Raw genomic sequence first — 16,873 nt, 5'->3', positions numbered from 1 at the left:
CAGGCCACGGTGCTGAAGCCGCGTGCCGGGAGCCTGTGCTCCGCAGCGAGAGAAGCCACCACAGTGAGAGGCCCGTGCACCATAACGAAGAGTAGCCCCTGCTCGCCACAACCAGAGAAAGCCCGCGCGCAGCAATGAAGACCTGACACAGCCAAAAATAAATAAATTTAAAATAAATAAATAAGCTACGAGGATTTATTGTACAACACAGGGCAGCCAATATTTTATAATAACTATAAATGGAATATAACCTTTAAAAATTGTGAATCACTATGTTGTATACCTGAAACATATAATATTGTGTATCAACCATACCTCAATTTTTAAAAATTTATCATAACAGACATTATTGGACACTGGTAAAACCTGAATACAGTATTGTTATTTTATCAATGTTAGATTTCCTAAATTTATTAATCATACTATGGTTATGTAAAAAAAAATGTTCTTGTTCTTATGAAATAAAAGCTGAAGTATTGAGTCAAGGAACATGGAGTCTACAATGACTCTCAGTGGTTCAGTTATGTTTACACACATACAGAGATACAGAGGGAATGATAAAACAAATGTGGCTAAATGTTAATAACTGGTGTATTGTGGGAGAGTGTACAAGAGTTCTTTGAACACTTCTTACAACTCTTCTATAAGCTGGGAATTATTTCAAAACAAAAAGTCAAAAATCTTAAAACCTCCAATGACTAAGCAGCTCAGAGTAACAAAGTCCTTACAATGGCCTACAGGACTCTGTACAATTTGGCCTCCTGTTAAGTCTCTAACACTATCTGCTACTACACTCCTGCTCTCTCACACCATGTTATCTACCAGGCTTCCTCAATGTTCTTGAACATACCAATCACATTTTTGTCTCAGAACCTTTCTACTTCCTGCGCCCTTTGCCTGGAATACTTTTCCTAGACATTAACATGGGTTGCTCACAGAGGCCTAACCTAATCACTCTATTAAAAATTGGAATTTCCCTTCCCCCAATACTATCCTTCCTGTTTTATTTTTTTCCACAGACCTTATTACCACCTTACATACTATATATTTTATTTATTTATTTAATCACCTCTCAAAAAAAAAAAAAAGGTGGGGTGGGGGGGCATTCCCTGGCAGTCCAGTGGTTAAGACTCGGTGCTTTCACTGCCAGGGCCCAGGTTCAATCCTTGCTCGAGGAACTAAGATCCTGCAAGCCATGAGGCCAAAAAAAAAAAAAAAAAAAAAATCACCTCTTTTTCCCCACAAAAATATAAGTTCTATTATAGCAGGGATTTTTATCTATTTTGTCCACCCTGAATCTCTAGCTCCTAGAGTAACTCCTGGCACACAGCAGATTCTCAATAAACATGTACTGAATGAATGAATTTTATGTTACTTATCTGGCTCCTTTAATAAACATTTGTTTCCTTCTGCTCTATTTTACTGTTTTGTCCAAATCTGCTGCTCACTATCACTTAACATCTCATTTATAAAAACAATTCAGTTATAACAAACAAACAACAGAAAAAAGCAACACATCCTCGTTTTCTCAAATATATTTTTTCAAATATATGAAGGATCATCGTACTGTCAGGCTGAGGAAGGGGCAGAAATAACTCTGCAGAGTGATAGAACAGAACTGATGGAAAGTCAATTTCCCATGACCATCAACTCCTGCCTCCTCTTTTCAGCATCAATCAGACGTCAGAAGGCAGGGTTCCCCTCCCAGACTGGAGTGCCCAGCAAAAGGCCACGATGATAGCCAATTACAAATGGTAGACCTCTCGTGTTCCATTAATTTGTCATCCAGCACCTACCTGCAAAAGATCTGAGTTTTGCTCAAACTGTAACAGCCCTTGTCCTTTACAGTCAGCCCTACTGTATCTGATATGGAAAGAAGAGAGGCCCTATGAAGGGAGAGAGCTCTAGTAAGCACTGACTTACGCTGTGAGTAGAGCAGGATTTGAAACTCCAGAAGGGCACAAGTGAAAAGTTGAAACACATTCTCCACCCCAAGCAGTTCAAAGACCTCTTTGACAGGAAAGTCGAATAAGGGAAGCTCATTGGTACTTGGTCTCTGGCAGACAATTGGCCCATAGACCCCAGAAAACTTCAAGGACCGGCCAGGAGGTGGGAGAGGCACCTCGTAGAGTACGTTGTATATGTAGCTCTCTAGGGGCAGTGGAGGGGGCTGAGGTGAAGTGACTGCCTGGTGAAGTTGTTCCAGCACACTCCGACATGCTTTCATGAAGGACATGGGCGTGATGAGGCAAATGCACTTAGAGACGTAGAGCGTATCCCGGCTAATGTCGTAGGAGTTGAAGCGCTGCAGCTTGGTCCCAGGAGTGCCTTCACCATCCTCCATGTCACTGTGGTCTCGGCCATCAGCAAGGGGAGCATGGAGGACATCATACTCAGCATTATGCATGTGGTAGAGGGTCTGCATTGCACTGCAGATCTGCTTGCTAGTCACCTCCTCATAAAATGTGAGGGAAAACCCAAATGTCCGAGAGCCATCCTCCCTTGTGATAATAAAGGCATGGAACTGAGGTTCCCTGGGATCAGCCTGGGTCTTGAATGCCAGCCCTTTGGGCATGCATAGCTGCAAAAGACACAAGGAAACAACTGGTGAGAACCCTCACTGCTGATCCTCTTCTCAGAACACCATCACTACTCATTTACTTAAAGAGCACCTACTGTGCTGGATATCTGGGATATAAGACCAACACAGCAAAATATCTGCCCTAAAGACCTCCCATTCTAAGACACACAAGTAACTAAAATTATAATGCATTTATCAAGGCTATACAGAAATATACACAAAGTGCTAGAGGAACAAAGAACAAACAACTCAGCCTCAGCCTTCATCAGAAAAGGCTTCAGAGATGAGCTTATGCTAGGATTCATCAGGTAGATAAGAGAAAGAAGGGTATTTCAGGGGCATGAAGAAAATGCACAAAGGAGGTAAAAGAAAGCTTGGAGAATTTAGGTAGGTGGTTAAGCATGACAGCATGTATTAGGAGATGATGCTAGAAATATATCTAAAAACCAGACAGATGCAACTTCATACCTAAAAATAAACAAAGTTTTAGATTCTATCAGCTCACAAGATTCTGTCATCAATAAAATCTTCTCTTTTCATAGAAAACAAAGGGTGTTCATTTCATGTAATGCAAGGAGATGATATAATCAGGATAAAGATGCACTTTTTTCACTCTAACTCAGATGGGTTATATAAAGAAACTTGGGTAGCTAATCTAACTGACCTGAATCAATCAGCTTCCATTTTCCACTTTTCCACAAACCTGGCTATACAAAGGAACTACGAGGAGCCTGGGTTAACAAGTACAAGGAGCTACATTATGGTATATCCATTACCCTTGAACTTGACTTCTCAAAGCCTAAGTGTTTCTAGAATATAGTATGTTAAAAGGAAATAAGCACTGGACTAGGAGTCAAAAAACTTGAGGCTCTCTACGATTCAGTTTCCTCTCCTGTGAAATGAAGATAATACAGTTTACTCTGCGTACTTCACAGGGGTTACTGCATGCATCAAACAAGATCATCCTCAAAAAGCTATTAAAAAGTAACAGAGGGCTTCCCTGGTGGCGCAGTGGTTGAGAGTGCGCCTGCGACGCAGGGGACAGGGGTTTGTGCCCCGGTCCGGGAAGATCCCACATGCCGCGGAGCGGCTGGGCCCGTGAGCCATGGCCGCTGAGCCTGCGCCGCCGGAGCCTGTGCTCCGCAGCGGGAAAGGCCACAGAGGTGAGAGGCCCGCGTACCGCAAAAAAAAAAGAAACAGAGGCAGTACAAAGATATGGTTAAGAGCAGAGTTCTGGAAACAGACTACGATATTTAAGCTTGCTCAACTGCTCGTTAGCCATATGACACTGAACACATTACTTAACCTCTCTGGATCTTAGTTTCCTCACCCATAAAATATGTGTCTGTGTCTGTGTGTGTTTACTTAATATTATCTACATAAGGGGTATTGTGAGGATTAAATGAGTTAATTCATGTATAATACTTATCACAGTGCCTAGCACAAGGTGAATACTCAACAAACGTTAGCTTATTCATTGTAGTATTCATCTACAAATTTAAAATGCTGCCCTATCTAAAATTATAATAAAACAAAAACACCCATTTCTGTCATATTACTCAGATATATACAATACAGATGAAAACTGCTTTAAACCTCACTTATTGTGTAAAATCAATGCTATAAGCAACCAACAGTTCAATCTCACAAAAAAAGTTCACTGACCCAATACTGTGTATTTGTCTGACTCAACAGAAGCACCTTGTGACTTCTGGTATATCTGATATATTCCAAATATTTGATATAGTGATCAAAATGCAGAATCACAAACAATATGCATATAAGAAGTTACTGATACTTGGTGGAACCACTGCTACCATAGTCTGAACTCACAATCCTACTGTGAATTACTCTGTAAATTATCTCATACTTGTAGCTAACAAATACTAACCATTCCCACTGCATCTTGGTCAAAGGGATTCCAGTCCACGTTCTCAGGATATCGTGCAAGGACCTTAGACTTGAATGTTCGTCTCAATGGTGTCTGCTCAAAATTTTCTCCTGCAAGAAAAAGAATGAAGCAAGTCATCTGCACAAAGTCCCCTGAAACCACAGGTTATGAATATCTGAGCTTGGTAGTCCAGCAAGGTACAGAAATGAAGGCAAAAGGGTTAGTATGCCAACCATCTAAGAACAGGAAAGGTATTATAGTTATTAGATCAGTAAGAAGCTGGAAAAGTTTAGCATGGTTAATACTGGATACTGTTAGCTACCTTGGTTTTTCTTTAAAATGAAATCATTACTACAATCTTCTTGGGAGGAGAGGGGAGAAAGCACAAGGAAAGATGAAGGATTATATCCATCATTTTTTTTTCCCTAAAAGCTACATTTCATTTGCTTAAAGTCAACTAATAACATCATAGAAGCATAAATTATTTTAAATTCAAAATAAAGTATGCATTTCTATGATCTCTGAAAAAATACAAAGGGAATTAAAAAATTCAAGAACATTAAGAAAGCAGATTTCAGGATAAATCCAATGAGCTATTTTGTCAATTGAGAATCATTTGAAATTTCTGAAATTCTCCTTTGTTTCCCCCTTCCCCCTCCTAAAAACATTAGAGCATACTGAAATACGAAAAGAAACTGAAAAGAAAAGAGGAAGAATCAAAGAACCCACCACCTAGAGGGATACAAATATGAAAAAATCTATTGGTCGAAAAAGGCATAAGAAAGTTAGGTCAAAGGGTACAAAATGCCACTGGAGAGACTTATATAAGAGCCACCAGAATGCTTTGGGTGTTCTCAATTTTGTTTTGTTTTTACCTTCAGTTGTACTTGAAATGAAAGGGCTGGCACCATCCCTGGCTTTAGAAGCCTGTATGTACTGGCATAATGCTATATGATAAATGAAATAACATAGTATTACAATAAAGCAATGTTATTCAAACTTTTTTGACCATGACTCCAGTATGAAACAAAGTTTATATCATGAAGCAATAAACACACACATGATATATATTAATATATATAAATTCACTTAAAACAAAAATTTCACCAAAAAAATACCCTTACTATATGGAATGTGTTCTCATAATTTCTACTCTGTCATTAAAACCAAAAAGGCTAACTGCAGACCTACTAATGGTCATGATTCACAGTTTGAAAAACACTACAAAATAGTATAATGGGATGAAGAGCTCAACAGGTATTAAATTACTATAAAGCCACTAGTGCTTTTTCTAAAAGTATACCACCCAAATATTGCTTTTCCCAAGGGATTAGGGAGAAGGGAACAAATTAAATACACCTAAATATTTTGAACAAATAAATTTAGTAGGAATCATGGGAAAATATGTGGGAAACATGATCAAGGACAATTCAATTGAATTCTATATCTATTTACTGAGTAATCATGTTATACAAGGGCCTTAGGTACTGTGGAGGATAGAGATGAACCAGATGAAACACCCATCCTCAAGGACCTTTCCGTTAAACGTATAGGAAAAAGAACATACACAAATAACATTTTCCCAGGAAGGTTATTATCTGGGAGGCTCCAGCTTATGTGGTCTATCCATTCAGAGCACACTTGCACAGGATCCTGTTCACGGGCTCTAGTTGATAGAATAAATTCTGTTCCAACTAAAGTTTTTATAAGTTGGCTTAGAACCCAAAGGGGCTGGTGATTATTAAGGAAGATGCACTCCTCACCAACACAAGACTGGGATGAACCTAAAGTCAGATAGTCCTTCACTCTAAATCAGCCCAGAGGCACCTTGAAAGTTTTTTTAAACAGTTTATATTATATTACTTCTAAGGCACCTGTTGCAGAAACTAATAATGATTCCAGTCAGTGAGTTATTGCTTTTAACAATTAAAACCTTCACTTCCATTTTCTCTCAGGTTTTGTCCACCATCATCATCAGAAGCCCACTTATTCATAATTTTCAACTTCTGACAAGACCCAACCTTCTTTCTGTTAGTAAAGCAAGTTCCACAACTCAATTCCTCTAATTTCTAATCCCTTCTTCCAAATTGATTTTTCTGAAACTCTTTTCTAGCAAATTTCATCTCTCAAAATACATTTCATAATCTTCACTAAATAAAACTGGCAAAATCAGCCGGCAGCTGGTAATACCAGTAGCAACAAAGCCCTACAGCTATGTTGAGCTAGTCTCAGAGTTTTCACTAACACCTGCAAAGAGTGCAAAGAGCCCACCCATGGCAAGCCTGCACTCACTGTACAAAGTAATTAAACAGCAAGCAGCTGACATAAGGTCTTGTCTACAGTCTGACATTCTCAGAATGTATTTTTAAACTGCATTCAGTTCTGAGAGAAGATAACTATTTCTTCCTCCTAAGCTTCTTTATTTTTAATTGTCAGTTTGCTCATTTCTTCCTTAGTAGGCTAGAAAATCCCCTCAGTAAAAACCACGAAATATTTGAACACATACAGGAATCAGGGCAGTTAGCAATGTCCTATATGGAAGCCTTTAGAGAAAGAAGTTTTCCTAAGATGGCTACAAGGTGCCCCGTAAGACATGAAGAGCATTCAAAGGATGGAACAGGGGACTATTTAGGGGGAGAATTTTAAACAACCAGTGAGATGTAGAATGGAGCCAGAAGTGAACATGATGAGCTGACCTGGAGTGCAGACAAAGAGGTGGGGGAAGCTATGAATCACAGGGTGAACTGGCCTTCAGATCCTCTGTCCCCACCACTACCTCTCCACCTCCTGCTCCTTCTTTAAACAAGCTGAGTAAAGAAGTCTTGTTAAAGAGTCAGGTTCTGAGTAAAGGCACAGCAGAGAGCGCCAATCTCAGACAAAAGTCCTTCTGTGTATTAGACTGGACCAGTAGCAGGAACATAGTCTTTTCACTGCAAGGAGAAAGAAGATGTATAAAGAAGAGGTATGAAGGCCCTGAGAACAATTGTGTTCATTATAATCACCCTATGAAGTGTCAGAAAGTAATAGAGGAAGGAGATCACAAACCTAAGATCTTTTTGTTAAAACAATTTAATCTTTCATCATTTACTGAGGGCTGAGTTTTTTGAGAATAAGCAATGGAGACTTATTGCCTCAGGAACATCTACATAGCCCCACCTCCTGAAACCTACACATGTGTCACAGGTCCCATAAATCCTCAGTTATTTAGACCTTTGGAAATTCAGACAATATCAGGAATATGACATCACAACAACTACTGTCCTATTTTCCTAGAAACAACAACTAATTATTTGCCCAGCACAAATGTCAGCAGGTCTGAATATCAAAACTAAAGCCCATTTCTAACAGCAACTTAAAAATTAGTCAACTAGGTATCAGTCTGTCTTTGTGAATCTGCTCCCTGGAAAGTACAGTTCAGATAAAATCACGACAGATTTTTTTTTAAAGCCTGCATGCCTTACAAGGACTTCTAATAGGTTCTTTGTTTACTTGTTCTGCTCTGGCCAGGCCAGAAACAAATTGATATTTGTATTGCTATTAGCCTCTTGGTACTAGCTTGATTTGAATAACCCTGAATGAGGGATGCTTATGCTGAGAAGCTTCAAAGGAACCCCTAAACTCTCTGAAATAATTTACAAATTTTTGTATGAAGACATTTGCATTTTTCTGGGGAGAGAACACAATTTCTATCAGATCTCAAAGGATCTCATGACTCGAAAAAGTTAAAAACCACAGCTCCAAATGTTTATCCTAATTTGGGCAGAAAATATTTTGACCACTTAAAGGTTAACCTAAATGGGCAGGTTTTCATACAATCTAAAATAAAATACACATACTACTAAATAACTGCTTTCTAGGTTGATGATGACCCAAATTAAGACCATTATTTTCTCCTTTCTTATCATGAGACACCTATGTTGATTGTTTCATACATGCATGTCAACAAGTCAAAAAAGAAAAAAATATATCCTCAAAAGTTCTGTCTGAAGTCCTCTGTAAGGTCATCAGAAAATGTTCACCAAGATCTCCAAGTTGTACATTTATATTAAATTTATTACATCTGTGTTTTTAAATGGTAGAGCAGATATGAAAAGGTAGGTACCCAAACAGCTACCTGAGAAAGACCCAATATGGTTAAATCTCAACCTGGTTTATGTTGAACCACACAAAGCTTCTCCCGATCACAATGTTAGCTTAGATTCAAGCACAATAAAAGTAACCATCATTTCCTGGGAAACTGTTTATAGGACATATCTGTTATATCTACATCTTGGATTAGATATACCAAATAAAATGAATATTTCAATTTCTAAACCTATCAGTAATCAGAGTTTGGATACACTAAAGGAGTTTTACATAAAATTTGAAGTTTAAAAAAACAAAACAAAACGGACTTCCCTGGTGGTGCAGTGGTTAAGACTCCACGCTCCCAATGCAGGGGGCCTGGGTTCGATCCCTGGTCAGGGAACTAGATCCCACATGCATGCCGCAACTAAGAGTTCGCATGCCACAACTAAGGAGCCCGCCAGCCACAACTAAGGAGCACACATGCCGCAACTAAGGGCTAGCACAACCAAATAAATAAATTAAATAAATATTAAGGAAAAAAAGAGCTAAGGACATTTTTATATCTGGTCCCTTGGAGGAGATAGAGAGGATAATATAAATATCTGTGAAACTGAAACAAAACACACACAAAAAAACAAAAACTGACTTTGTCAACAGAATAATTTATATCTAGTTTGATGGAAGTTCTGCTTCCAGCAAGACCAACTCTCTTGCAGATAACCATGAACTCCGGACAAAATATAAAAAACAACTACCTGAAGGTCCTAGAAATGAAAAGCAGGCAGATTATGAAGGCAAATGGAGGGTCAACTCTTGGGAAAAGGTAACAACACTGGATAAATGTCCCCTTTTCATGGCTTTTGGCTAGGCAGGTCCCAGTCTGTGCCATGAGAGGTGGCTAAAATTCGGACAAAGATCCATAGTTATACTAGCTTAAGGAACCGGAGGACAGAATTTAAAGGCAACCACAACAGCTGGGAAGCAAGGGAAGGAAATTCCAGAGAGAGCCAGAGAGCGGGTACCGCTAACTCTGTGTATAAACGCTGCTCAAATCTCTGGCTGATCCCTGAACCATGCGTGCATGGAACAGATCCCAAGCAGCTAGGTTAGGGCTAACAGAACTGAACTGAGATTTAAGCGGCCGCTCACTGCTGGGAAACAGAACAAACAAAATTCAGTGTTTTTGGAGGAAGGTGACAGAATCCAGAGTCTCTACAACATATCGTACATAATGTCAAGGACACAATCTAAAATTGTTCAGCATATAAAAAAACAGAAAAACATGACCCATTCTCAAGAGAAGAGTCAATCAAAAGAAAACGACTTTGCATTGATCCAATATTGGGATTAGGAGACAAGGATTTAAAACAGCAATGTTCATAATGAATGAAAAGACAGTACAACGAAACAGACACTATAATTAAGTGGATGGGCTTAACAGCAGACTGGAGATGCAGAAGAGTTAATGAACTTAAAAACAGGTCAAGCAAAAAGTAACCAATCTGGGGCTTCCCTGGTGGCGCAGTGGTTGAGAATCTGCCTGCTAATGCAGGGGACACGGGTTCGAGCCCTGGTCTGGGAGGGTCCCACATGCCGCGGAGCAACTAGGCCCGTTGAGCCACAACTACTGAGCCTGCGCGTCTGGAGGCCATGCTCCGCAACGGGAGAGGCCGCGATAGTGAGAGGCCCGCGCACCGCGATGAAGAGTGGCCCCCGCTTGCCACAACTGGGGAAAGCCCTCGCACAGAAATGAAGACCCAACACAGCCAAAAAAAATAAATAAATAAATAAATTAATTAATTAATAAAAAGTCAAGCATTTGAAGCCCTTTTAAAAAAAAAAATCTCTGACATTAAAAAATTCATTGGGCTTCCCTGGTGGCGCAGTGGTTGAGAGTCCGCCTGCCGATGCAGGGGACAGGGGTTCGTGCCCCTATCCCGGAGGATCCCACATGCCGCGTAGCGGCTGGGCCCGCGAGCCATGGCCGCGGAGCCTGTGTGTCCGGAGCCTGTGCTCCGCAACGGGAGAGGCCACAGCAGTGAGAGGCCCGCGTACAGCAAAAAAAAAAAAAAAAAAAAAAAAAAAAAAAAATTCATTAAAAAAAAAAAAAGTAACCAATCTGAAGAACAGAGAGAAAAAAGATTAGTGAGAGAAAGGGGGTCCGGGGTGGGGGGGACCCAAAGATATGTGGGGCAGCAAGTCTAACATACATATAATTGGAGCCCCAAAGGAAAGGAGGGCAAATGAGGTAAAAAAGAATATTTGAAGAAATAATAATCAAAAATTTCCCAAATTTGGTAAAAGATATAAATTTACAGTCAAGAAGCTCAGCTGAATCCCAAGCAGGATAAATACCAAGAAAATCATATGCAGTCAAATTTTTGAAAAAAAAAAGAGAGAAAGAATTTTAAAGAGAAAATCTTGAATGGAGACAGGAAAAAAAAAACACATTACATTAAAGAAGAAAAAATGATTGAAATTATTACTGCCTTTTTAACAGAAACAATGGAGATTAGAAGACACGGAACAACACCTTACAAGCACTAAAAGAAAAAAAAAAAGGCCTTGTCAACCTAGAATTCTATAAACAAACAAAAATCCTTCAAAAGTGAAGGCAAAATTAAAACAATTGCAAGTAAAACAAAACTAAGAGAATTCATTGCTGCAGACCTGCACTACAAGAGTAAGAAGAGCCCATCCCAATAGGTTACATGCTGTATGATTCCATTTATATAACATTCTTGAAATGACAAAATTATAGAAATGAACAGGTTAGTGGTTGCCAAAGGTCAGGGATGGGGGGGAGGGTGGCTATAAAAAGGCAACCCCAAGAATTCTTGTGGTGATGGAACTATTCTGTATCTTGACTATATGAATGTCAATATCCTGGTTGTGACAGTATACTATAGTTTTTTAAGATGTTACCATTGGGTAAAGGGTACAGGGTAATCTCCCTGTATTATTTCTTACAACAGCTTATGAATCTACAATTACGTCAAATAAAAAGTTTAATGTATTTAAAAAGTATATTTTTAATTTTTAAAAAGTGTTTTAATGTTTTTAACAACCTGCCGAGTTTTAAAGCAGAGGCTGCAGGCAACACAATTGAAGCATTCAAAGCTATACCTTGGACAGAGCTCTTGGAAGGCAGCTTAACTATCCCTCTCTCCAGGCCCAAGACAGAAGTGTCACATAAACTGCCTCACCTCACCACATCAACACCAATCCTACAAGGTCTAGTTCACATTATCTACAGCAAGAATGATGAAATTTTTTCCTCTGGGAATGGATATAACCAGGTTATTACGCTATCCTTTGCATACTGGCATCCTGGGATGTCCTACAATTGATCCCGTTAGTGTCACTGGCCATCAATTCAGTGCTACTCATGCTATAATCAATTTCCTTCCTGCATTAAAAGACATCACTGTATTCTTCGTGTTACAAACATTTCCGAAACTGACTGCACATCAGAATAGTATTACTACTACCAACTCATACTTGGGTTTTCAGTTCACGTTGAAAACCAGCTGGTTTTATCTTCATTTGTTGCTCCAGCATTTCAATTCTGCTTGTCTTCTAGATAATTTCTGAACCCCTGTACAAATCAGAGATCATCTTCTGTCATCTTTGACTAACAGGGCACAATGTAGTAAGAGAAGGGAATGCAAATTTCTAACTAAATTAACCTTGTTATTACTTTTAGATGACTACTTCATTAATATCAGCACTTTTTAAATAGAGACAGCTTTAAAACACACAGTAAGACTAGCAAGCAGAGTTCTGGTAGCTAAAGAAAGCCACCTTACACTGCCCTCATCACTGTCTTCTTCCTCTCTCGTACACATAAAATTGAGGTAAATTCACAGCTCCTGCAGCATAAAGTGAAGAAGGTAACTGCTCCTTGAAGAGACAGCCTATACCTTGGCCCACATCACCAAGATGACTGTGGTGCTCAGGAGTCAGACATTTACAAACAAATATCCAGAATGTAGATAGTGAGCTGCCCCCACCTTGGACAAGCCACAAGGCCTCTTCTAAGGCACTATCTAACCCAGGAAAGCTGTTTACCAGGCTTTTCAATGAAAGAGCAATAGAAACCATCTGTTACTCCTATGTGTTCCCCTGAGGAAGATTTGTTCACTTTCTTTCTCAACATACTTTCTTTGTCAGATAACTTTAGATTTGTGTATACAGCCACTACTTTTATTGATGCTTTGCCTCCTGCTTGATATTATCCAGGCACCACACCTAGTCCAACTCATGAACCTAGTATTCCTAAAATGGCTGAACTTCTCATGTACCCGATTTTAACAAGAGACTGAGATTTGAGAACCTATCCAGAGATGACTGCTCCAAACCACAGCTAAGACAGAACTTTGGTAGCAAGGCATCAAGTGTAGACACTGCCTCCCTTTCAGCCCAGCTGAATACCCTGCAGGGCACACACTTGTTGAGCTAACATCTTGAACTAAGATATGTAATTTGCTGTGTTTAGTGGGGAAAGCAAAAAGCTCTCAAATTCATGGTCCAGTTTAACGAACCCAGTCCTGTGAGATGGAAATACACATACTATTCTAAATAGAGTGAGGGCTCCCAGAGGCTTTACGCGTGTATACACAGGCACTTTTCTCTATAAGCTGGGCCCTCCGGAAAACTGGGCTTAGGCAAACCCACTGGACTGGAATCTCTAAGTAAGAAATAGCAGAGGACAAATATGAGCAATGGTCCCCATGCTCTCCTCAATACCAAATTTTAAAATAAGCAGCCTAAATTAAGTGTAAACAACTAGCCTAGAAGGGAGGAAAGAGGGTCAAGGTCCCACCTTGGCTACTAATTGTATGATCCTAAACAACTTACTGAGTTTTGTGGGTCTCACTTTCCTCAACTGAAAGATAAAGAAGCAGAGAACTAGTTGGTGATCCATAAAGGTTTTTCCAGCTCGATCATTCCAGGACTTAATGACTGCTGCCCGGCCTACAGTCTGACCAAGCGTGGAAATTCTGCCTTTCAAATTGTGAGCTCTAGGCATGCGTTAGTTCTCCCTCTACTGCCTCTCTCTTTCCAAAATCCCACTGAAACAGTAGTAGAGGTGGGGAAGCATCAACCTATAGAATGAAAGTGAAGATAATAGCAACAAAATTTTAGAAGCTGGGAAGCAGATGGATGAATCATTACTGACAGGAGACTTAAGAAAACTGAGATACAACATAACCTCCAAAAAGCTCAGGAACTTGTAGCATCAGGTACTTATGAAGTAGGGATTACGATGGGGCTAAAAACAGAAGAATTGATTGAAAGCCTATTTAAGAACCAGCTGGCATCAGCTCATGAATAAACAAAATGTTGTGTAACTACACAATGGAACATTATTCAGCCATAAAAAGAAATGAAGTACTGTTACATCTCGCAACATAAATGAACCTTGAAAACATTATGCTAAGTTAAAGAAGCCAGACACAAAAGGCCACATGCTGTACAATTTCATGTATATGAAATGCCCAGAATAGGCATATTTACAGAAACAAAAAGTGGTTGCCAGGGGACTAACTGCTAATAGGTATGCAGTTTCCTTTTGGGATGATGGAAATGTTCTGGAACTAGATAGTGTGACGGCTGCACAACACAGTGAATACACTAAAAACCACTGAAGTGTACACTTCAAAATGCCACATTTATGGTACATGAATTATATCTCAATTTTGAACCAGCTGGACCACCCAGCCCAGCCCAGCCCAGCCCATACATTTTCCACTCCATCTGGCCTCCTCCATTCAAGAAGAAAACAAAGTTTATTCTTTACAATGGATAAATAAAATGAGTGGGGAGGGCAAATGGGTGATGGTGGTCAAAAGCTACAAACGTCCAGTTATAAGATAAATAAGTCTTGGGGCTGTAATGTACAGCATGGTGACTACAGTTAACAATACTGTATTGTATATCTAAAAGCTGCTAAGCGAGTAAATCTTAAAAGTTCTCATCACAAGAAAAAAAAACTTGTAGCTATAGTGATAGATATTAACTAGACATTATGTAATCATTTTGCAATATATACATATATCAAATCATTGTTGTACACCTAAAACAATACATTGTTATATGTCAATTATATCTCAATTAAAAATAAAAAAAGAAGGGACTTCGCTAGCAGTCCAGTGGTTAAGACTCCACGCTCCCATTGCAGAGGGCATGGGTTCAATCCCTGGTTGGGGAACTAAGATTCCACATGCCGCACGGTGCAGCCAAAAAACATAAATTAAAAAAAATAATAAGAAGAATGGGTGTCTACACTTGGGATTGCACAGTATAACAGCTGAAAAACCACAGACATAGCTGAGAGCAAGGGTATTGTTCTAAAAATAGGGAAATAAGAGAAGATTTACATACTGAACATTGAGACCCTCAGTGCTCTTCCACTACTTGGCTCTCAGAAACTTGGCAGCTAGGATTATGCCCTCAAGGCAGAGATCTGAAGGAGCATTTTATGTGAACCTGACCAGCACAAGAAAAAAGACCTAGAGATACTGATGGTAAAAGGGAAAAAACTATATAGCCAAATCATTCTATGGTGAACCGCTCAGTAACCAAATCCCACCTATGAACACAGAGATCCCAATCAGCTTCTTGGTGCATTTTTTTAAAATTAATTAATTAATTAATTTATGGCTGTGTTGGGTCTTCGTTGCAGTGCACAGGCTTCTCATTGTCGTGGCTTCTCTTGTTGCAGAGCACCGGCTCTAGGTGCACAGGCTTCAGTAGCTGTGGCACACGGGCTCAGTAGTTGTGGCACGCAGGCTTCAGTAGTTGTGGCTCGCGGGCTCTAGAGCGCAGGCTCAGTAGTTGTGGCGCACGGGCTTGGTTGCTCTGCAGCATGTGGGATCTTCCCAGACCAGGGCTCGAACCCGTGTCTCCTGCATTGGCAGGTGGATTCTTAACCACTACGTCACCAGGGAAGCCCCTTGGTGCGTTATTCTTTGATGTAATGCGTAGCCAGAGATCATGAGGTGAAAAATAACTCCCCACTCCTTAAGGATGGGCTGCTCATAGGAAAAATCTGACAAACGCTACCAAATTTGACAAACACTGGAAAAATCTGACAAACACTATCAGATCAAGATAAACATGAACAATGATAAGTCATGTTGAGAGTATGTATGTATTCCTGATATAATATGATGAAAATGACACTTTACCTCTGTAGTCTTCCTCTCAAAAAACCATAACCCCAGTCTAATCATGAAGAAAAACATCACACACATCCCGATTGAGGGACATTCTACAAAACAGTTGACCAATATTCTTCAAAACTGCTGAAGTCATCAAAAAGAAAACAAGCCTGAGAAAAGGTTACAGCTAAAAGAAGCCTAAACAAACATAACGACTATTTATAATATGGTATCCTGAATGGGGAATACTGGACAGAAAAAGAGTTATGCAAAAACTAAGAAAATATGAATAAAGTATGGAGTCAGTCCACTAAGTCTAATATCCAAATAATAGAATCCCATAAAGAGAGAACAGAGAAAATAAAGGGGAAGATCTTATCAACAAAATAATTCAACAAAATTTCCCAGAAATGAAGGGCATGAATTCCCAAATTTGCAAGTGCACTCCAACGATCCAGCACAGTGGATGAAAACAGACCCACACTTTAATTATAATAATGTATCAATAGTGGCTCACTAATTGTGACAAATGTACCATATTGAATGTTAAGATACTACTATTGGGGAAACTGTGTATGGGGTATATAGGAACTTCCTGCACTATCTTCACAACTTTTCTATAAATTTAAATCTATTCTAAAACAGTTTATTTAAAAGATTTTTTAAATTTTATATAATTTTTAAAATTTTTTAAATTATATCCCATTTAAACAAAATGTCCAGAATAATCAAAGACAGAAAGTACATTTGTAGTTGCCTACAGTGGGAGGATATGGACTTCATGGTATGTAAATTATATCTCAATAAAGTTGTTTTCAAAAAAAATAAAGAGACAAACAACAACAACAAGCTTGTGGAAATTTAAAAGGTCTCTGCCAAAACTAAAATTAACCAAGAAAGATGTATATATGGGATGTGCAGCAAACTGGAACTATCACAAGAAAAGTATCGCAAAGTATAACTCCAAGATAAAGGGACAACCTAAGGTACTAGCTGTACAATAGGCCTAGCAAGCCAAGATTTCAAACGATCCAGATTGATGGAGCTAGAGCAAGGATCCCCAGTTTGTGTAAGATTCTCAAAGGAATCTGTGAACCAAAAACTACCATAAGCCACTGCTTCAAAGTATCCATTACAGGGCTTCCCTGGTGGCGCAGTGGTTGAGAG

The 16,873-nt window shown here is 39.3% G+C and overlaps 1 protein-coding gene across 2 annotated transcripts in view; it reads right to left on the bottom strand.

The window, feature by feature from the left end:
* DENND5A (DENN domain containing 5A) overlaps positions 1-16,873 on the bottom strand; it is a 110,065-nt gene that overhangs the window by 62,883 nt on the left and 30,309 nt on the right. For both annotated transcript variants that reach the window (XM_081240856.1, XM_081240857.1), the window contains exons 2-4: positions 5,348-5,419; positions 4,473-4,582; positions 1,924-2,581 (exon numbers count right to left, since the gene is read on the bottom strand). In XM_081240856.1, the coding sequence (XP_081096982.1) occupies positions 1,924-2,581; positions 4,473-4,582; positions 5,348-5,419 (840 nt within the window). The remainder of the gene's footprint in view (positions 1-1,923; positions 2,582-4,472; positions 4,583-5,347; positions 5,420-16,873) is intronic.

The sequence above is a fragment of the Mesoplodon bidens genome (genome assembly GCF_964165515.1).
Source record: "Mesoplodon bidens genome assembly, chromosome: 7".
Taxonomy (NCBI): domain Eukaryota; kingdom Metazoa; phylum Chordata; class Mammalia; order Artiodactyla; family Ziphiidae; genus Mesoplodon; species Mesoplodon bidens.
The sequence above is the reverse complement of the archived record's forward strand: the minus strand, read 5'-3'. Positions and strand labels throughout refer to the sequence as shown.